Source organism: Pomacea canaliculata, linkage group LG5 (assembly GCF_003073045.1).
Source record: "Pomacea canaliculata isolate SZHN2017 linkage group LG5, ASM307304v1, whole genome shotgun sequence".
NCBI lineage: Eukaryota > Metazoa > Mollusca > Gastropoda > Architaenioglossa > Ampullariidae > Pomacea > Pomacea canaliculata.
Window position 1 is genome coordinate 20,614,574 of NC_037594.1, and position 22,408 is coordinate 20,636,981.

A 22,408-nucleotide genomic window follows, 5' to 3' on the forward strand; every position below is an offset into this window, starting at 1 on the left:
CTGCATGCTCATCTCAGACTGCCTGAAGACGGAAGCAGTCTCTACGACGAGATCACAATCTTTGCATCCACATCAGGCCATCAACGTACACGAGAAAGAGCAGAGGTATTTCTCTGAAACAAAGATTCCGACATGATCGCTGAAATCTCTCCTGAAACGCCTCCGCAATTCCAGAATAATCAATGCCTTCAGCTAACAACATGTCCCAAAAGATCCTGTAGAAATGGTGTACAGAGGACATCAGCCATCTGGTACTCTTTTGAACAGCAACGTCTTTACTGGACATGACGAAATTCAGTTTTAGTTTTCACTTGCATTGATGTCTTCATGTAACAATAGTCTTATCATTCGTAAGCAATGCTCTGCGTTTCAAGAGATTACAAGGGACTCTTCGAAATTCTCAGCACCGAAGACAAGGTCAAGATCGCCTTCAGCAGATATCGCGTGGGTTAAGCGAAAGTTTCTGGGTGTCTCTTTGCTTTCTGGAACAGGCCTGTGTGCTAGCAAGAATTGTGCAGCTCTGGCTTAGTGGCGTTGAACTGGTGATAGGTCCTTAAAAAGAAGCTTAGAGCCTCCTCTGATCACTAATGTTGAATTTTCTTTTGCAAGATTCTGTCCAACCATAATAGTAGAACTCGACACAAACTCTCTTCTGGGTGGCCTTATGCTGGCGAGTAGAGGTAATTATTAGTCATCAGGCCGCTGGATAATTGAAGCGGTTAAAGATCATGTGGTTGAACATTACATTGTAGTGAGAGCATTCGCGAGTAGGGCGGGAAAACCGAGTCCCGAGTGATGGCTTCATCAAAGTAGTTGAATCGTTAGTTTTTGGCACCTGCAACGAAAGTAATAAATTACAATACTAAGGAATAGTTTCTCCTCGATGCGATTAAAACCCTACTTTTAGCCATGTATTATCTTGTAATGACTTGATTCTATATAGGTAGTTATCACTGTTCAAGATCTGAATAAAAGATGTACTCATCACAATTAAAAAATCTTTTCTCATAAATTAATAAATAACTTTTTTTGTTAAAAATTAATCGTCTAATGTCTAAAATATTCTATTTTTCATTTGAACACAAGAAACAAATCTAGATGAAATCATTATTAATGCCTTAAAACAGATATCATCATACCTTCTTCTCTCAACCCGATACTTTTTAAAATTTTTGGGAAAAGAACTTCAGCAAAGGAGAGGTGCTCACAGAAGATACTGGCAACTAGAAAAGTATGGACCCTACCGCTCTACACACCAAAACGTTACGAGTCTTTTAATTATTTCTGTTTCATTTCCTCATCCACGCTCCCGATCTTTTGATAATCACATTCTTTTAAAGACACAAAAGACGAGCACAAACAGTTCTAGCAAATTGCAAAGGTCAAAGGTCTACCTTTTTTTTTGGCAGCGCACGTGGAGGCCATACCTCAGGGCATAGCGCGCCAGAATGTTAGCGATGGTGCTGCTGGCTGACTTGTGTACCTTGACGAACACCATGCTGGTCATGTTTAAATGTTTTAGTCTGCATCCTCTAGACAGGACCGGGGATCCTTCCCAGGAAATCAGGTTCGATATATAAGCAGAAACATTAACTCTGCTTGCTCTCGACAATGCCGGGGCGACGGTGATGCTTTGATTCAACTTTCTGGACCTGGTGACTGAGAAGTCATCTGCAGCTGACTCGTTGAGAAGTGCTTCGTGAAATGAATTATCATTCGCCTTGATGTCTTTACTTAAATTGAAAATCTCCGCGGACATCAAACTGTTTACACGACTGGCTTTTTCTTTGTCTTTGTCCGATGGTTCCTCAGACTCTTTCTCCGTGCAGGTCTGCTTTGAGGAAAGTCTGTTGGCTCCGAAATTGTTACTTTCTGGTCTTCACTTTCTGTCCCATTATTTGCCTCGGTCATACGTTGTATAGTTTGAGTTCTGTGGTGAGACCTTCTAAAGAAACCTCTCCATCTTTTTCTGATCTTTCGTCGTATTGGATTTTGATGTAGATTTCATTGGTCTCACTGTGGTTATGTTTTTTGGCAGAAGTTTTGTTTCCATTTTCAAAATCAAAATATTCTGGACTTTGCAAGCTTTGATCTTTTTTCGTGTCTTTAGCATGCAAAGTTCTGACTGTTTCATCGGAAAAAAGAACATATGCACAGAATACGAAGATGAGAATGTTCACAGCCAAAACCAGGTATCCTCTGCAAACATAAAGGTACTTATTAAAACACTTCTTGTGTATATGGTATTGAAACATAGTTACAAACATATTTACAAACCATTAAAATATTCTTGGGTGTTAAATGCTTTTTGTCTTCTAGTTTATATGCCAGATACATCCTGATAGTTATTATCCAGAAAAAAACCTATTACAATCAATGAATAATCAAAAAGAAAAGTCAGTCTCGACCACATGCAAATTGGCTGTGTATCAAAGACTCCTGAGACAGAAACGTCTTACATATTAAAAATTAATTTTTTGCTTGGAAAGTCACACGAAGCAGTCAAGAAGGATGAAGTGTGGTCAAACTATGAGTATTAAACTATAGAAGAATAAACTTATATTACAGCTCGATTGCTAGTACTGGCTGGTGAGTTTCGCAAACAGACTGGAATAAATAGAGTCTACGTCCACCGAACGTGGGTCAAAATTGAAAGAAAGAAGTATAAAAAGAGGAAAAAGAAAACTCAAACAAACCCCAAAGGTGTGCACCAAGTGCAATAAAAACTTAAACAGTGTGTTTTTAGTCGAAACGGCACAAAAGCCCCAGGAGTTGAAATGTTCTTAGTAAGCCATCAATTTCCCCATTAATATTAATGGCACTCTAGTTTATTAGACTTTTCAACTAATGTGAAAACTGCATGAAAGTGTATTAAATATTTGACATGATATAGAATATATGCATATAATTATACACATATTTGTGACACACGTGCAGCTTAATATATCAGTATAAGCATTGAATCGCCTTTGACTATAGTACTTGTAACAAAGCACTTCTGACTCTTATGTCATGTACACATAACAATACCATAATTCTGAATACTTACAGTCTGACGAAGGATGAGGCCATTCGTGTTTGTTTGATGAAGCATGACGCCATTTCCAGACGTGCTGCAAGACATGTGCATGTCAGAGTTCACTCCCTACCTCCCAAAAAATCCACATACACAAACATATTCTCTTATATGTTCTCTTATATGATATATATATATACACAGTGGAACCTCGGTTAGCAAACGCCTCGGATAGCGAATATTTCAGATAACGAACAAAACATGCGTTAAAAGTTTGTCTCGGATAGCGAACAAAATTTCGGATAACGAACAGCCACGTAAACCACAACGTGACCGACCAGCTGTCATCATTCGCGCTCGAGACACAGTTACGATCGGTTGTTCCTTATCTGTGCGCATCCTTCTTATTTAGTGATTTTTGTGCTTTATTTTAATAAGATAATCCTCAATCATGGCTCCAAAGAAAAGTCTGTAGAAAAGTCTTTCCCTAACAGTGCGATAGGCAATAGGAGCCTAAACATGTTCAATGATAATGTGATGTATTACCGAAGAGTTTCACAAAAAAGGCAGAAGGCAACAGACACTGGACAAGTTTTTTCCTTTAACCTCAAAGCGACAGAAAAGGGAAGTTACCCCCGTTTTTACAATGTCACGTGTGCTCATGGAGGGGGAATCCAATCAGTAATTGTATGTGGGATAGCTGGATTTTGAGCAAGAGTTCGGACAGCCAACAACAAGAAAAATAAGAAAGTAATACAGATAGAACCCTGCTTATGAAGTCTATCTCAGTAAACTTTATGGGACCCTTGAATTTTCGGGAGAAGGAACAATCGAGAAGTGACCTCCTCTACATGATGATGATGATGATGAGGAGGAGGATACGTTTCGTGCACCCAGCAACACGTTTTGACCGCCTGTTGCCTTCCAAGTGATGATAAGCATGGAGGGTTTCTTTGTGTGTGAGATGGCCGAGACCAGTGTGTAAGATCGTACCGTTATGGAGCAGAAGTTTTACATTCTATCAAATGCTGAGGGATTTTATTTTCGGTTTAAAAGGAGTCACAAAGCTTTCTTGCTGCATAGAAAACTGTGTGGCATTTAATGATGTTAATATAGAGGAGTGTGTGGAATTTAATGATTTCAGTATAGTTGTTGGCATTGCAGGTTCAATTTATGTCTCTCTTGCACGATGAGAAATATTTCATAGCCGGAGCGCTGTTTAATGTTTGAATGACTGTAGGGGTCTTTCATACAGATTTCACATTAAACTATATCATAGCGACGCAAATAACATTAACAGTAAAAATATTCACAGACAGAAGAAAATAAACACAGAGGCTACCGGAGTCGGAAAGTCTTACCCGTAAAAAGACTTTATTTTTAAGATTTAGAAAACATCCTTACGAAGATCTTCTGTAAATTCTTCAGTTATTTGTTTGTACGTTAACTTTGGAAAGATTTACATGTCAGTAAAAAACTAATGATGGAATAATGTCTAATGATACCAGATAATGATACGTTCAAGATAAGACTTGCCGAATTCAAAGTAATCCACCCTTTCCATTCTCAAGATACACACCCACAAACATCAGCATGCACAGGTCAAGGCCACTCGCACAGACGTCAGAGTTGTACATAGCGAATCAACAGGGGCTGAGAACCAATTAAATCTATTTCCTTTATTTCTTATGGGAAAAACTGTTTCGGATAACGAACATTTCGGATAACGAACAACTTTCCAGAACGGATTATGTTCATTAACCGAGGTTTCCACTGTATATATCATGCACATTACTATTTAACAATATTTCATTTAAAAAGCACTTTCATTTGCTCGAGCATGGTTGTATTGAGAGCATAAAACACCAGATAGAGGTAAGAAGGGGGTAGGGAGGTCAGTAGATTGAGAAAGGAAATTAATATTGATGACCACCCATGGGATGTTTGTTCTTCTTCAGATGTAAGATGATGAATATCTACTTTTCAGGTATTTCACTACCAAGTCTTATATACAAGTTCTAGCCAAACTTTCAAATACACTTATAGCTCTTTGTACATTCAACAACAGTGTTTTAGGTATTTACACAGGCAAACGCTGTTGTTAAGATGCTCATTTTTTTTATCTCGCTATCCGTTTGGAGGTGGCAGGGACGCTTTCAAATTCTAAGGTTTCTTTGGGTTATAATCTGTCGACTTGTCGTCGGAAAGTGTTGTTTAGACGAGAAAGCTGTCACGTGACTGTCCCTCAACACTATTTCACATCGACCAATCGATGTCTGTCTGTTGGCTAATAACAGCTGTTCGTTCAATTTCTGTCAGGTGTTGTGACGCCGTTTCCTGATCTCATCGGTTACATCAGCGGTTCTCAACTGTTGGGGGGTGCGACGTGCCTACAAGGGGTCGCGAAGGTGGTCCTTTTTTAAAAGTTTCTTATACTGGTATTAGTGAAATTAGCTTAGATTGTGTACCGAGTGGTGTGATCAAGGCGCCTTTTGGATTCTCTCATCGCTGAAGTCACACTCTTTTTTAAAAAAAACAACAACATTCATTTAGGAAACGACATCATTCACACCTTTCGCTCGCCGTGCTCACTCCTTAGTAACTCTATAGGTCCCTGACATAAGGCCATGACCAGACAGTGCGGGTGGGGGCTTAAGAACAACCGATGGCTGCTGCTATGGTGAGAGCTGAACGTTGTGTGCAAGGGAAAGCAACATGGACAAGATGAATGCTTTCGTCCGAAAATTTCGTTGTGGACGCAAAAGATACAAGAAATATTTTTGATATGTTCCCGTGCTTGTGTAAGTGCAAGGCTGACAACTTGAATCTTGTCAGGTGAAGAATTAATTATTGACGGACTGCAAGAAGGTTTCAGCATTACTTCGCTGAATTGATGTGACACGATTGGATTCGTAATCCATTTCTGGCTGATCCTAGCACAAGCGTGCTGTCAGCTCATCGACCTTTCGAGTGATCCTGAAATGGTCAACCAGTGCCACATTCTGGATTAGCGTGGTGAATATCCTCTCCTTTCTGAGAAAGCAATGAAAGTTCTGCTGCCATTTTCACTTCGTATATGTGTGAGCAAGGATTTTCAGATTGGCAGCACTGAAGTCGAAATACAGAATCGTGTGGACGCAGAGGCTGAGCTGCGAATAGCAGTGGGTACAACATCGCACAGGTTCGCTTCTCTATGCAACAGCAAGCAGGCTCAACCTTCTCCTTAGTCAAAGTGAGTGTCCAATAAAATAATATTTATTAGCACCGCAGAATTGCTTTAGTAAAATTTCATTAACAGTTATACTTTTGCAGATACGAACTTTGTTCTTCCGTTTTGAATTGCATTGATTTCTCGACGCGGCGTTCGAGGTTAGCTAAGGCCCCCCCCCCTCTTCCACCCGACCTAGCTGGCTAAGGGGGTCGCGGACGTACGGTGTTCGTCAGGGGGGTCGTCACAAGTAAAAGGTTGAGAACCGCTGGGTTACATGTTATCTACACGTACAGTGAAACCTCGGTTAGCAAACATAATCCGTTCTGGAAAGTTGTTCGTTATCCGAAACAATTTTTAACCATAAGAAATAAAGGAAATAGATTTAATTGGTTCACAGCCCTCGTTGATTCGCTAATATATGAAAGCTACAGGCTAAAAGGTATTTTTTTTTAAAAAAAGAACAGTTATAATACAATATAAATGGAGTTAAATAAACATAAAAACATTAACGAAAGCATTTAAACATTAGAACACTTGCTGTTTTGACGTGGGTGGATGAAGGTTTGGGGAGGAAGGGGTGGAATTACTGCTAGGATTCCCCCTCCATGAGCACGTGACATTGTAAAATCGGGGGTAACTTCCCTTTTCTGTCGCTGTAAGGTTGAAGGAAAAAAACTTGTCCAGTGTCTGTTGCTTCTGCCTTTTTGTAAAACTATTCGGTAATACGACATCGCATTAACATTGAACATGTTTAGACTCCTATTGCCTATCGCACTGCTACGGAAAGACTTCTCTACAGACTTTTCTTTGGAGCCATGATTGAGGATTTTCTTATTGAAATAAAGTAAAAAATCACTAAATAAGAAGGATGCGCACAGATAAGGAACAACCGATCGTAACTGTGTCTCGAGCGCGAATGATGACATGTTGGTCGGTCATGTGTGGTTCACGTGGCTGTTCGTTATCCAAAATTTTGTTCGCTATCCGAGACAAATTTTTTACGAAATATTTGTTCGTTATCCGAAATATTCGCTATCCGAGGCGTTCGCTAACCGAGGTTCCACTGTATTCGCCCAGTAATAATATGCATAAAAAAGAAGACTCACGTTCTTAATGACTTATTTAGCCTGTGACATGTAGCTGTTTTTTTTAAAATCCAGGATCAGAATCTGTAATAACTGTAACAGCAGCAGCAATAATGTCTCCGACTGTAAAGCAAAACTCCTTGTGGATGGTGATATGAGGACATCTAAACACTGAGCTGTAATCAATAGTATACACGGTCCCTCACTGCCACGGACGCCGGTGCACTCACAGGCAACACACATACACGACGTCGTACGTGTTCTTTCAAAACACAAAATAAACATTGCTTGAGGCTGTCGACGTAATGTTATAAAAAGCTCGAATGGCTCAGGACTTACATATTACAAAACACGTATGCATAATAATAGCTCGCCTCTACACAATAACTCTATTGGCGACACACAGCTAAGAATACATACAATGTTTATCTTTGGGGCACTTCTCCGATCAATCACACTTAGCTCTTAATCTTAATCTCAACTCTCGTCGTCTATGTGTAGGAAACACCTGGCTCTCACAGTTCTGTTTATCAACACAAAGTTTCAATTATATTAGCTCAATGATAATCAGACGTTTAGTGCTACACTTAAGTTTATTTTCGACACGAAGTCAACGGTATACCCGCCTACACACTGCTGGGTGTCTTACATCAGGCGATCGAGGAGTCGTCTAGATCTAATCATAGATCAGCAGGGCTCTAACACAATTGCCCGTACACACAGAACAATAAACCTTGGCTAGGCAAGATATTTGCCTGTACACACAGAACAACAAACCTTGGTTATACAAGATATTATTACTGGCATCTACCTTTCTATCTTAAAACACACACACACTCACAGCGTTCTCTTTCATGTCCGCCAATGCCGTCTGCTTCCTTTTATATGTCGCGAGAGTGATCTCCCTTTCCTCGCTGACACTCGAGGCTCTTTGTTACATGTTGTTTACCAGCAGCGAAGGGATTAAGCTAACTTCAAAACAAGTAGGGACGGAACTGATTCGTGACATTCACAAAAAAAGTATACGTATTAACTAGTCATGGTGAAATTAAGCACCAGTGAAGTTGGTTTAAAGTTCTTAATTCAGTTAGTTCTGGCTTTCAGTAAGTCTATGACCTGTAGAAATGACTACTTTATCCAGTTGTAATTATTGACTAAATGTATTAATTTGTACAATTTTGTACCGCTTTGAAATGACTCCTTAGAAGAGCTGTGTATAAAATACAAAAGACAAGCTCGATGACTTATTGAAAACATCAATTATAAGCTGAGAGACGGCTGGTACACGTCAAAGATAACTGGAGTTTGTTTATGGTTGTCATTGTCATTGTCTACAGCTGTTAGCGGATATCATTAAATTTGTCTCCTCTAAGTTCGCGAGCCTACACACACATACACAGTTGCTGTCATTATGTCAGTTTAACTATTCGTTTAGCCTTCCTACCTCTACATGGGTTATAGAGCAGCACGTTGTCCCGGGAGGTCATCGATTCACTAGTCAAGTTGCGCACACATGTATAAAATATTTGCCTCCACACGCCCTTCTTCATACGCCAGCTTGTCTCGTTTGCACTAAAACTGCAGATTCGACCTCAGATATGTTCTATTAACTGCCAAAGATTCAACCGGGGGACAATGATGAAGTAGATGATTACAAAATTGATTAAATCTATGTCTGTTAAACTCATACATATGTCAGCGGAATCTAAGGGTTAAGGATCCTTGGAATGGGATTCTTCGCCAGCGGCGATCATAAAAAGGGAGAAAAAAGGAAAGGGAGACAAACACGCTTGCCAACATCCTGTGCTTGACTGGCAACAACAAAAGAAAGGAAAAAATAGCAATTAAAAAAACAGCAGCAACCAAGGTGTTACAAATATTTAGACGCTCACAGAATTTAAATTAAGAAAAGCGGGACTTAAAATATTTATCAACCTCAAGCTAAGCAAGACACAAAAATTAAACAAACAAAGAAACAAACAAACAAACAAACAAAAAAAAGGACAGGATTTAATGCGTCAGTCAATATTAAATGTCCTTCATTTCTAAATAAATCAACCAATGGCTACTTTGCTATTTTTTTTATTATGGAAAAGCCTTTAGTATATTACTCACATACAAATATGCACAATCTCACGATTTCAAAACCCTGGCGAAGTTTTTAAGAGTCCAAAATAAATTTAGAGCCTAAATACAGTAAATAATATAAACAGGTCTAAAATTCTTTTGGAGCTAAGCTAAATGTCATCGTTGCACTTCCAGTTGTCAACAGTGACAGTAAATGTTATTTTTGAGCTACGTATTTCTGGACGCGCTCTTTAATGGGCGAACGTTTTAACAATAAATTTGCATTTGTTTGACACACTGACACATGCTGATGCTAGTAAATTTACGCAATACATTACAAATTCCCACAGCAGCGCACTGTATGCTTTGGGAAGAGCGGCGACAATTTATTGCAAGGATGTCTTTTAGGGGAGATAAGCTGGTTTACCTGCTCCTTGACACAAGACGCTAATGAATTGCTGCCATAATTATGTCAGCACAATGACAGACAAGTTGAGTGCGAGCTACAGGAAGTCATGTTTTAAAATGTCTCTTACTTCCGCTAAAATGTCCACCGTTCCCTTCCTAGGACACAGTATGCTAATTCTTGATGTCCATCACTCAGGCAGGTACGGCCATTGGCACTGGAGTGACGACAAGGGATGCGCTCGTAAATGCATGGGTTGTTTGGGTTTGTTCATGTGTGCATCCGTGGCATTTCAACTGACGTCTTCTTTTGATTTATTTAGAGGATTTAATTGGATAAAATAAGAACAACGAAGAAAGGACAGACAGACATTTGTTTTTTGTTGCTTACAGCCGTGCCAGAGGCTATATCTCGAGAAATTCTGCTACACTCAAATGAAACAAAACACAAAAAGTTATGCGGAGAATACTATAAAAATGGAAATAATAAAAAAAAATGATGTAAGACGGAAAAGAACTGAAAATTTCAAGGCGTTAAAAAATACACAAAGGGGGAGACAAAAAATTCAAAGACTAGCCCACTGAGGCTGTTTGTCAGCCCTAGACGAGGGTGTTTCCTCACGCAAAAACACAAGAAAAAAAAAGACAGGTGGATAGAAAATTGTTTCAGATAATTACTACTGCATAATGCCAGCTGCAACCCTGCAGTGATCTTTGAATGGTTCGTGAATCCTTGCATGGTATATATAAGGCAGCACTTCATCAGCTAGAAGAAGGACAAAGCAAAGGGGGGGGGGGGTAGTTTTGCAGAAGGGAAGTAATCATAAATGGTTCACCGTGTCCAGGACAAGATTTTAAGAAGATTAAGCCTAATCTGCTTCTTCCTCCCTTTCATCTTTGTAAATTTGGTACCTAGTTTTCCCGAATAATTTCTTGAAGAAAAAGGAAGTTTAAAGCACACAGACCACACCAGGCCGACAACCAGAGACCTGCTAATGGCGAATGATCCGAACGCCATTTGCTGCAAGAGAAATATCAATAACTTGCATGAAACAACATACTTTACATTTTTTTTTGCAGGATTGTTAGAAATTTAGATTTTGTATTCTAAATGTTTTATTATAAACAAATAAATATGTTACTACAGAAGAAAATACAGATATTAGTAATACACAGGAAAGCCACTATTTTAAACAGATTTGCTTCTCTCATTAAAAGAACGTTTCTCATCATTCGCAGTGAGACAACTGCATAAAAGGTTTCATAATTAAATCAATCAATTAACCAACAAATATGTGCAAAAGATTTATTTCAGGAAATAAGAAACATGAGCATTGTATTCACAACAGTCACGAAAAGCCAGCCATCATGTCAAACTTTATTTCATTTTGCTTGCAGGTGTTTCATTTAAATAATATTTTGTTTCGATTTTAAATTATGATCTAATGTAGGCTGAGTACCGTCGTCAAATCTTTTTTCTGCTTACACCCGAAGGGCAAAATTTTTTTTAGATGTATTGTCTTACCTATTATAATCTGACTTTCTCCATAGCTACATCTTCGAAAGATAGTAAATTGATTGAGCAAATTAACCAATCACTTTCAATGACGTCTTTTCACTCAGTGTAGAAAAGAGAATAGTTTTGGGATCACTGTAGGCAACTGAGAAAGCTTTCGGAACATCTCTCAAACAATAATCCCTTACTTGTACTTTGCGAAGAGATTGGTGTGAATGTTGTCATGAAGTGGACCGAAGTTATATAAGCAACAATGGACCCTCCCGCCCCCTCTTTGTCTCAGGTCCCAAAATTTGTTGGCAAGATGAAACCCTCACAACGAAACCCTCTCCCTCTTGCAGGCCTTACGCTACCGCGTGACCTAACAGCATGGAGGCGATGGGGTTGGAGGTGAGACCCCCTCCGCCATTCATGAGTAGAGGCACCATCATGGCCGCGCTGGGGTCAAATCCGCTCATCATCATTGGAAGCATCATCTTTATCGCTCCGTGGCCTTGCGTGCCACCGCCTCCTTGGGCCAACATGGCCGGGGCAATAAGCTTGTGGAAGTCGATTCCCAGAGCAGAGGACAACATAACCATGCTAAGCGGGTTCTGCAGTGAAAAAGGGGCCTGTACTGGACCTGTGCCGGTTCCCAAGATTGATGGGTCTCCAAATCCTCCGAAACCTTGACCTGAGCGAAGACAGACACAAAGAAAATCTTCAGGCACGCGAAGTCAGAGTAATCTGAGGATAGGTTAATCATAACTATTGAGAATTTGCTCAAGATGGAAATGAAATTTACCTTAATGTTGGCGACAAGCTAATGAAACGTGTCACTACTATTAGTTTGAAACAAAAATGACTCTTGGAGTTAGGGTTAATGATTTTGTTAGAAAAAAACCAGCAGGCATATTGATACAAATTCTAACTTCTGACATCAAGGAAGGAAGGCGTTACACAGAGGGCATGACTAATGAGGTGTTGCCATCATGGCATATGTCTACTCCGTGACTTGTGTGCTGATCACTTTGGCCAAATAAAAGCTTCAGGATTGATCCACCCACCCAGAGCTGTGGAGCAGATACCCAGGAAAATCAGGAGAACTGGAACCTTCATGCTGACTGCGAATCTTGTGATTCCCGAGATGCTCGGATGAGGTCAGCAGCAAGCAGACCCTTCTGCAAATAAAAAATAAATCGTGGTCTTCATTTCTATGATTTCTGTTCTTTTTACCGTAAATACAGGCTTGCTGTGGGGAGAAACAAATGAGTTCTAGATGGACTATTGGATGATGGGCACGCGCAGGACTGTCGTACTGTTCATGCTTTACAGAAGTGACATGACTTACCCGGGGTTTCTTCTTCCCTTCATAAGAGAAGCTATCCAGCTGTTGTGCTGTCGCAAACAGGGTGAATAATTCTTTAATAATACATTTTTAGCCTCGTTTTACTGTAACTTTTACCACTAGAAGAGGAGGTACGTGTTTAGAGTATGTCCAGATGTAGGTCTTTGTCGGATTTACATGACCGCGTCACCGTGTCAAGAGTTGTGTTTAGGCGTTGCTCGACAACCCATGAGTGGAGTGTCTCGAGATGTGGTGTGCACCCAGTGAACCATGTCGGTCGCTGATTTGCTTAAAGAAAACACCGCGATTGCAATTGTCTAAATCTGTGATGGTTTCAACTTTTACAATCCATCAAATGTTACGATTTAAATTGTGACGTGGCTTACCATGAATGGAGACCATAGTGATGCAAACTGAGTATTTTGTATATAAATGCTAAACACAGTTCCTCGAATTTCTTTAAATATTGGACTACAAACAACAGTTAAAAAAGCAGACATAACACTTGCAACACTCTAAATTTTGATATCAAGCGTGCTGTTTACGTTATGCAACTAATTTCTTTTTTATTCCCAGTACTATCAACAGGTTTGTTACTAAAGAACAATACTGAATATGTGAAATTCCACACAAATGTTCACACGACAATAAAACCTTCATAGTCACTATCTAGCCATCACGTTTTAAAGAAAGCCTGTGCACGAAGTGAGCTTAACTGCTTCTCTTAAACTAAGAGTTAAAAAATATGAATAGAATCATAAGATGATTTATGTATACGTGACAGCTGTGCCGAACATGGTAACAAGCTGCAACGAACTAAACTTAGAAACAAAGCTGAGGAGAAAAAAAAAGGTAAGAAATAAGCCTCCATGTCAGCAAAGTGAGTATCCGCTGACTGTCACTGGCTTATGAAAGGACATAACCTTCAAATGAAAGGCGAATGTGTCAGCGGACATTACCTATACATATACATGCACTTCTCAGCCCCCCACACACAATGTCAAATAGGAACATGAAGGACGATAACAAATAAGACAAAAAAGATTAGAGACCAGCAGCACATACCTGCCAATGGAGCAGACCGGTTCCAAACTTCTGGAGGACAAATAATAGGTAAATGCCAGGCGTTGGAAAGAACTGTCCTCTCACCTTTATAAAGGCTCGTGACGTAAGAGATTTTGTTGCTTTTTCCCCTCCAGCCTCCTCCCCTCACCACCAACCATCCTCCAGCTCTCACACAACCTTTGTGTCTTTGTGCTGTCGTGACCTAAGAGTAATTTACATGTCAAGGAGCTGACAGAGTGCAGTTTACAGGAACTGAACGACGGGATGTGAACATTCTTCTTAAGGACAGTACTGAGATTTGTTAGTCATGTACTTACATTCACATACTGACATTCAAACTGCTGCTTCACGATGTGCTGATTTGTATACAACAAGACTGTAATTGCTGTTGATAGATGTTTTCAATTAGTTTTGTTTGGTTCTGTTTGTATCGGGGGATTTCACTTGATTTTAATATTGTTAAGATAGATGCGGAAAGGGAGCTGAAAGAGGTAGCGAGAATTGACAGACCAAAGTAGAAGGATAGGAGAGATGAAAGATAAGGAGCAAAAGAGAATATAGACAGCAAACTCACGGCTAACACAGACTGCACATCTACCATCTCTAAATCCTTTAATAAACATTAAGACTAACTAAACAGATATTGAACGTATAAAATTCCATCCCCGCTGTACCAATCAAACACATAAAACCCCAACAAACCTGACAAGTTCCCGGCTCAGATCCCCCATTCCTGTTTCTTTTTTTTCTCTCTCTCTCTTGCTGCCTACCGACTAATCTTTCTTGAACTTTCTCATTCCATTTCCAGCCTTTTTTTTTTTTTAACTCAAGCTCCTTTGTCATAAGGAATATTGCATGTGAGCGTACAGCCCAGCACGTGATATCGTGATACACTCCCTTTGACATCATCTTCTCACCTGCATCTGAGTCCACCTTCTCAATCCTGCTCACTGTGGAAATAAGGCGAATGTACATGAATCATTCCTTCTGATCATTTTTTCCCAGAAGGATGTGAGGACAGGAGGGAGGGGGAGGATCTGTTCTGGCGCAAAATGCTGCCATAAGCAGGGTTGGCGAGATACTGGGTTGAGATTACATTTAAAATCCCCATCAGAGTAACCTCCCATAGTATTTCTCTTATAAAGGAACGAATGTAATATCTTCTTCTTCTTTTCTACTTCGTTTTCTCATCCATCCTTCACTGAGCTCCAAAAAAGAAGCATAACTTTTATAAATGACCAGGAAGAAAGCACACTTTTATGATAAACTATTTTAATGAAAAAGTTTTGTAATAAGGTCCTTATGACAGCCAGAGTTTATTCTAGTTTATTTAAAACTTCGTTGGTTTTTTTTAATGTCTTCTCCATTTAATGCAAGGGGTGTCCTGCTATAAAAATCTTTTACTAAATCTGTTTTGTGCCGACGGGCCAAAGGGTAAAATAATGTTTTACTTGGACAGGTATGCAGTGGCATTCTTCCCAATATGTTGTGCAAAGAACAATGCTCTCTTTTGCGATGCAGGAGACCTTGTCATGCATGGCTTACCCCTCACTTACATGTGTCAAGCACCTCAGGTCCACGAAGAGGAGTGTTGATGAAAGCTAATGTCAGACACGAAGTTTGCCTGACGACAAAGGAATTCCCTTCAGTTTCAGTTTCTCTAACAAAGAGGTCTTTCCAGTTTTGAAATCCCCCGAGTTTATACTTACTTGTGAAAAACATCATCGGCAACAGTTGCAGCAACAACAGAAAGAATAATGTTAACCATTGTTGTTTTTATATTTTGCCGTTGATGGCAAATACTTTTAAATCTCGAAACTACGAAATCTTATTGTCTTTCATGTTGTTTCTGATTATTTTTAAGTCACGCAATTTTGCTGATATGCATTCTTAGTAGAAAAGCTAGCGTGTGAGAGAGTGTGTGTGTTTGTGAAAAGTGTGTGTGTGTGTACTCGAGCGCGCAAGTTCATTTGTCTTCACAACGATTTAAAAAGCATCTGTAGTTGCCTTCTTGGTCTGCTTTTATCATCCTTCTCTCTACATCAGTCCACTAGTCCAACTGTCCGCCTGTCTGTTTGCACGCTTGTCTCAATCTGTCTACTGCTGATTGTATCGTTCTTACTTCTCTTTTTTTTCCCCCTTGATTAATGCGTACATCCTTATCTTTTGGCATATACGTTTGCAAAAATAGACAGAAAGAGAGAGAGGGAGAGATAAATAGATAGCAAGAGACAAAGACTCAGTTAAAAGGGATCCATACACTAAAGGCCGGATGAAGGACAAGTCACATTAAAAAGAGTTTTCTTAAAATGACAAACTGTCAGACTGACACATTCTTTCCACGGGACGCACTCAATGTCACGACGGAAAACAAGGATGTGACAGAGCTCATAAAATTTATAAGAAGCTAGATTTATGTTTCCTGTTAACCCTTAAGTGCAATATTTTCCAGGAAGAAACCAAATTTTACTGGCATTCCACTGTTCTGTGACATAGTTTTGGTAACACTTGGCGAAACCTGCATGTCTTTTCGACAATAAACTAAAGCTAGTTCTGACTGACTGGGGATGTTTTCCTTCTCGTAGTCAGAGTTTAATTTTATTTTCTTTTAATCCCAGAGTAAACCATTTTGCGCACGCACCATCAGAGGCATCCCATACGCGAAAGTGTTCATCCAAACACATTCACAGCGAGACCATGTGAACACCCAATCTCTCCAAGCTGACAAGAGAACCCCAGGCAAAGAATGAAGATTGTTTTTTATTTCAAGAACGGAGTTTGATGTTGTTTTCAGCATGGCAGTAAGATCAATGAGCTTGCACGCATCACAAACCTCCAGTTTGAAAATTTAAACATTGACAATGAAATCTACCAATAACCCATGTTCACGGCTGAAACGAAAATGCCGTATCAATAGAGATTGAATAAATATATATATAGGTTTTGAAACCTCAGTCACATGAACAAGTTACAATTCACGAAAAAAAAAATCTTCTACAAACAGTTCAAATCAAGTAATAAATTTAAAAAAAAAAAACCCAATAAATTACTTGCATTATTTGCCATTTTATTAAATTTTAGAAAACCCTTATTCCCAGAGACATTTACAAATCTACTTTTTTGCTATTAGGTATACGAGTTGGTTAGTGATTGTAATGTGATGTAGGGGTATGTCCTTTCTTGACTTGTACACTTTGGGGTCAGCGGGTCAGTGGGGGCGAAGGGCGGATTTGTATGCATATGACTGTGTATGTAACCAACTACAATAGGTCTTACTGAAGTAGAGAGAAATAAAACCTATTAAAAATATTAATTTTAAACAATCAAGGAAATAAATTGCTCCAGACTGATATACGATCGTCGTTGTAGCTTAAACCAAGGAACTTATCTGCCATGATTTTGACTTGTCCTTCACTACAAGAAAACGCACGTTGTTAGCTCAAAAGCCCAACACAGAATTTATCTGGTTGGTTCTCATCATCCTCTAAACGTTGCTGTCTCACCTCTGTCTCGTGGACTTTTTGTTTGTTGTCGTTTTTGGTTTGTTTTTTTCTTTTTTTTTAGTGGCATGAAACGACTTTTAGAGCATGACACTTATAAAGGATGATGTGCCCTCCGGGCATGACTTTTGGACCGTCAAGCGGATTCCCTTCCCGAGCATGTGCAAAAATCGTAAGCGGTGCTTCTGTTGGCAATTAGCGTGTTCAGTACTTTAGACAATCAGCATGGTCAACCCCCTCCCCTTCCCGAACGATTTGATCGCACAAACGCATTCATACCCAGACAACATCCTTTATATGGCAGGTGCTCCAAAGCCACCAGACAGACCACCTCCTCCTCCCAAGAGTCCAGCGGATCCCGCTCCAGCTGCAGTGGGATCGGCAGCTGCGCCAGCACCGCCCCCTAAGCCGCCGTTCATCATCATCAGCGGCAGCATCCTCATCATGGTGTCAGCTCCTCCACCACTCATGCCCATCATCATCGGGAGCATCATGGGGTCGGCCATCCCGCCGCCGCCGCCGCCATGTCCACCAGCGCCACCGCCATTCATCATCATCATCATCAGCATGGGCATCATGCTCTCGCTCATTCCACCGCGATTCATCATCATCAGCGTCATGGGGTTTATACCGCCTCCTGCTCCTCCTCCAGAGCCGCCTCCCATGCCGTTCATCATCATCATCATCGGCATCATGTTGGTCATGTCCATGCCAGAGCTCATCATCATCGGCAACATCATGCTCATTGGGTCGCCGGCACCAGCACCGCCGCCACCAGCACCACCCTGTCCCATCATCATCAACATTGGCAACATGGCGCCCATCTCACCACCTCCACCTCGGGCCATCATCAGAGGAGCCAGAGATCCTAGGCCTCCAAGCTGGGCTGTAAGAAAAAAGAAGGAGACAATAGAGAAATTGGTCCCAAGCATAAGGTTTTCTGTTTCCCTTTTTTCTCTGTGTGTGTTTCCAGCTGGTTTAAAATTTATCTTCCTTTTCTGTCCATAACTCAAAGCTAAGAAGTAAGTTAAAAATGGAGCAGAAATGTCAGCAGCCGTCTGTTACAGGTATGATTTACATCATAAACTCTGCGTCCCCTAGCCATCCATCACACCCTAACTCTTGTCTTCCCCCCTGACCCCTAACCTTTCTCTGGGATTAACGTTGCTTTTAAAATTCCGTCTTCCGAACAAAGGGTGTTGTGTGTCACATGAGGGGGACCTTTCTTTCCGTCAGCGTCACGCAACAGATGGCAGGACTGTCACGATTATCATTTGTCATGCGACGAGCCTGTCACGAGCGTTAAGACAGGGAGGAGAGCGCGGGGTGAGGGTGGGGAGAGAAGCAGCATAGGAGAGGGGTGGGAGCTGCAGACAAGAATAGCAGCCTGTCTTCGCATATCACACCGGCCATCTTTCACTGTCTCCCAGACAATTACAACTTCCTGCTGCCTCAAGCCTACGGGTGTCACACTCACCAGAAAATCCTTTATGCATCAACGATGTCTTTGTTTCGCCGTGTTGCAGATTAGTGTTTTAAAATTCACAAATTTTTAAAATGTGGGGCAGCTGGTCTAAAATATCTCGCTAGAAAGTGCAACGTAATTCATTTCGTTAAAGTTTATACAGTTTACTTTTTTATTTTATGATTTATTTATTTTGTTCCATTTTCTACAAGTTGAGCTAAGTAAAAATGTTATCTCCCCAAATCCGAATAAGTACTCTCCCCTTCTTCGTTCTCGTGATGAATGCATAGCAACATTCGCATTAACAGAAAGCAAGAGGAGAGACACTTGATGTAGACCGTACATGGCTTCTCTCATGTTGTCAAGTGCGAAGCTAACGGAAAAGCTGGACAATGTGTTAATAAGGCTAACTGTTGACCTTTTCGTGACGTCATGGTTCTTGACCTCTTTGTGTGATGCTATATTCTTATATTGAGAATGGAGTGAAATAACATCTTTTGTTGAGCGATTTGTAAATGTTTCCCTTGAAGATTTACAACAACAACAACAACAACAACAACAACAATAATAATAATAATAATAATAAATTTTGCACGCTTCTGTGCTAGGTGACTGAACTCTGGTATATCAACAGTGAAAATATTCCAGCCTTTTTATAGCTTTATAAATATAGTTTTCATAAAGATCTGTTTCTAAAGAAATGGAAAACTTAGATGAGGGAAAAAAAAAAAAAAAAGAAAAAAAAAGAGATGCTGGTCAGAAAGAAAGGATGGAATGAAAGGAAGGAGGATTCAAAAAATCTGAATGTGACGGAGAGTAGTTGTGTGTGTGTGTGTCTTACCAGATGCAATAGCAACAAAACCCGCAAGAAAAACCGCAACCTTTGGGGTGTTCATCGTGTTGATTTGAATTTTATCTGAAAACAAGAGTAAAAACAGGATCATGGTTAAACGTTGTCATTTGTACTTTGTACAACTACCTTCTTTGATGATTTTGTTTTTGTTTCAATAATATACTCGTTAATTTGTTTTACTGTGTAAGTGTGAGTTAGTGAGTGAAAATGAATTAAAGTAGCCAAGTCCATCTTTTTGAAAAAAAAATGATTTAATAAATATAGAAAATCCCACTTACTTTATGATTGAATATGCTTTTGAAAATGATACTGGAATCAAAAGTCGCCTTAAAGTTTAGAAAAAGCCATTTTCTTGGCTTTTGAATCTTATCACATAGAAACTAAAATAGTCAGCAGTTTACATTTAGATACGTAGTCATTGAGAAGCAAAGACATTCCACACAGTCACACACACACACACACCTTCCCAACATCTACCATCGTAAAGTGAGCAGATCGTTTATAAGAGAGGGTTAGCTAACAATTGTGTTAAGAGATGACAGAGGCAGAACTGCAAGTCCAAAGGTTTGTCCGAGGAAACAGGGGCCCGAGGAACGAATGGTGTCAGAAACATAACACCAACGAGTACTGGCATCTGATCTCATGGCGACAGTCCGGTGACACAACAGTTCAGCGCCTGTCACCAATACAGTGACGATTGGCTGGCCTGAGTTCAGTTCTCGCCTCTGCCACGCTGTTCTTTTGCTGCATGTGTTTAAGGGGCTGGCTGCTTTTCCGTGAGATAGCCTCAATTAACTTTTCACCACTGGTGACACTAACAGCTGTTCGGTTTATAAGTTTTGGTCACCGGCCGATTGTACTATCTACTGATGCGACTAAGTCCATTGAGCCACTTACGAGTAGATTCGATCTAGGTCCATAGTCGATCAACCCAAGTGATTCAACCGTTGGCAGTCGACTCCACTATCGAATACACTACGTTATTAGTCAGTGTAATGACACATTCGTTGTTCACTATACGCAAACAAAACGAAATTACATTTTTCAAACTACAAACTACAAAAGAAGTCAGTCGCCATTGTTATCACGGGAAAAAATAAGATGTTATTCAAAGTAATGTGGCTCATGGATACCTATGTATGAGCGAGAAGAAAAACATTTCTTGCTCAGTAATTTAAGCAATAGCGAAGCAGCTGGAATGGCAGGGCCGGACAGCTTATGGCCACAAGCAGACAGGTTTCGAATGGTTTGTAAAACTACGAACTAATATCCCTGGACTGCTGGCAGACGATTTTTTTCTGCTAAAACGAGGCATCAGACGACATAGCTTCCGGTTTATTCACATTTCAGATTAGCTACTAAAACGAAGCATCAGACGACAAAGCTTCCGGTTTATTCAGATTCTTTGTTACAGCTAGCCGAGACTAACAGCGGACCACTTCGCAAGAGGCTAAGCGTTGGTCTTGGCAGACAGACAGCAGTCCACCTATTCACGTCCATAGTAAAACTACACACAACATATCTAACTGTGAGTCAAAGTAGCCCTCACATGGAGTTTGTGGAGACTTGCTTAGATAAAATAAAAGCTATTTCACTATGTGTGTAGGTACGCCGCCGGCTTTTTTCTGTTCAAGTGTGTTGTAAAGGCCTTTTAAACAATCCTGGGCACATTGTACTACATGCAAGTAGAAGACTATACTCAATCTACAATTACATATACTGTTAAAAAAATAACATTTTTCTAAAGCAGCGAGTGGTTGAGTTGGCAAGTAGTCAAATCGACCAGCCCCTAATTTTTTATCGTCTGTATTTCTTGAGGTATTAGTTCCTTTTTCTAGTATTTTGGAATGCAACCCTACTTAAGACTTTGTCGAAGATCACTAAAAAGAAAGAGTTTCCGACAGACTTTATCTGAAATTCGTGTTACATGCTTTGCCTTCGAGAAACACTATAGTATCAAATGATAAATCTGATGATGGCATAGCTAGCATTTAATATTCTGGAATAAAACCTATTAAAGACATGAAGGATATTATTCTTACGTAGTTGTAGATGTTGGTTTTTCATGAGAAAAAATTTTATGAATAGGCAAAGAGATGTAATGAAGAATAACGATGAAAATCCAAACAATCAGAATAAAGACATCCCGCTGAAATATAGATCATGTAATGCAAAAAAAAAAAAATGTCAAAGAACAGCTGACAACAGCTGGACAGCTGCCTGTCCTGTTTAACGACTCACCTTTTGACAGCCTGACTTTCGACGTGCTAGACCTGGGGTAGTGAGGACAAGTGGTGGCAAACAGGTCTCAAGCTCCTTTTATTCCCCTCTTGCAGGACTTTGTCCTCCTGGTTCATGTTCCCCTCCCTTTTCCCCCTTACCATCCACTTCCGCACCCATCCCAATCTTCCGTCACCATCCTTCGCTCTCTTAGTCGTGATTTGCGTCTTTGAAATATTTTTCTTTCTTTCTTTCCCTCTAACAAAACCTCCACTCACCCTCTTGCCCTTCGGTGTACCCCGACCGCCTCCCTCTCCCCCACTTTCTCTGACAACTTCACCGACTTCCTCTACTCGGCCACGCGCCCCGTATGTTATCCCCCTACCCACATCAGTGTTTCGGTCTGCTGTTCTGACGTCAGAGCTTGACCTCCCACCCTCCTCACTCTACAAGTTCGTGACCATGTTCCTAAAGTCTCGAGTCACGACTCATGCCTGTTAATACTGTCATCCATATACAATGCCATGTCCAAAGATGGAATAACTCTGCATGAAGATTATTTGTTAAATGCGATTGTGTCATACATATTAGATGTAACCGGTGCAGGAGCTCTGATAAGGTTAATATATTCTATTTTAAGAGCATTTTATTTAAGTCTTCACAGAAGACAGTGGGATA

The 22,408-nt window shown here is 40.2% G+C and overlaps 2 protein-coding genes across 2 annotated transcripts; both read right to left on the bottom strand.

Annotated features, from left to right (window-relative positions):
• Positions 1-11,076: 11,076 nt before the first annotated feature.
• LOC112565074 lies at positions 11,077-13,843 on the bottom strand. The gene is made up of 3 exons (XM_025240327.1): positions 13,693-13,843; positions 12,347-12,460; positions 11,077-11,973 (listed from the first exon to the last, which is right to left on the bottom strand). Exons 2-3 carry the CDS (start codon positions 12,396-12,398, stop codon positions 11,645-11,647), a joined length of 381 nt encoding a protein of 126 aa, XP_025096112.1. The 5' UTR covers positions 12,399-12,460; positions 13,693-13,843; the 3' UTR covers positions 11,077-11,644.
• A 2,590-nt stretch (positions 13,844-16,433) lies between these two features.
• On the bottom strand, positions 16,434-21,878 carry LOC112564630 (glycine-rich cell wall structural protein 1-like). Its single transcript, XM_025239585.1, has 3 exons — positions 21,752-21,878; positions 19,499-19,573; positions 16,434-18,078 (listed from the first exon to the last, which is right to left on the bottom strand). Exons 2-3 carry the CDS (start codon positions 19,551-19,553, stop codon positions 17,486-17,488), a joined length of 648 nt encoding a protein of 215 aa, XP_025095370.1. The 5' UTR covers positions 19,554-19,573; positions 21,752-21,878; the 3' UTR covers positions 16,434-17,485.
• Between the last annotated feature and the right edge of the window lie 530 nt (positions 21,879-22,408).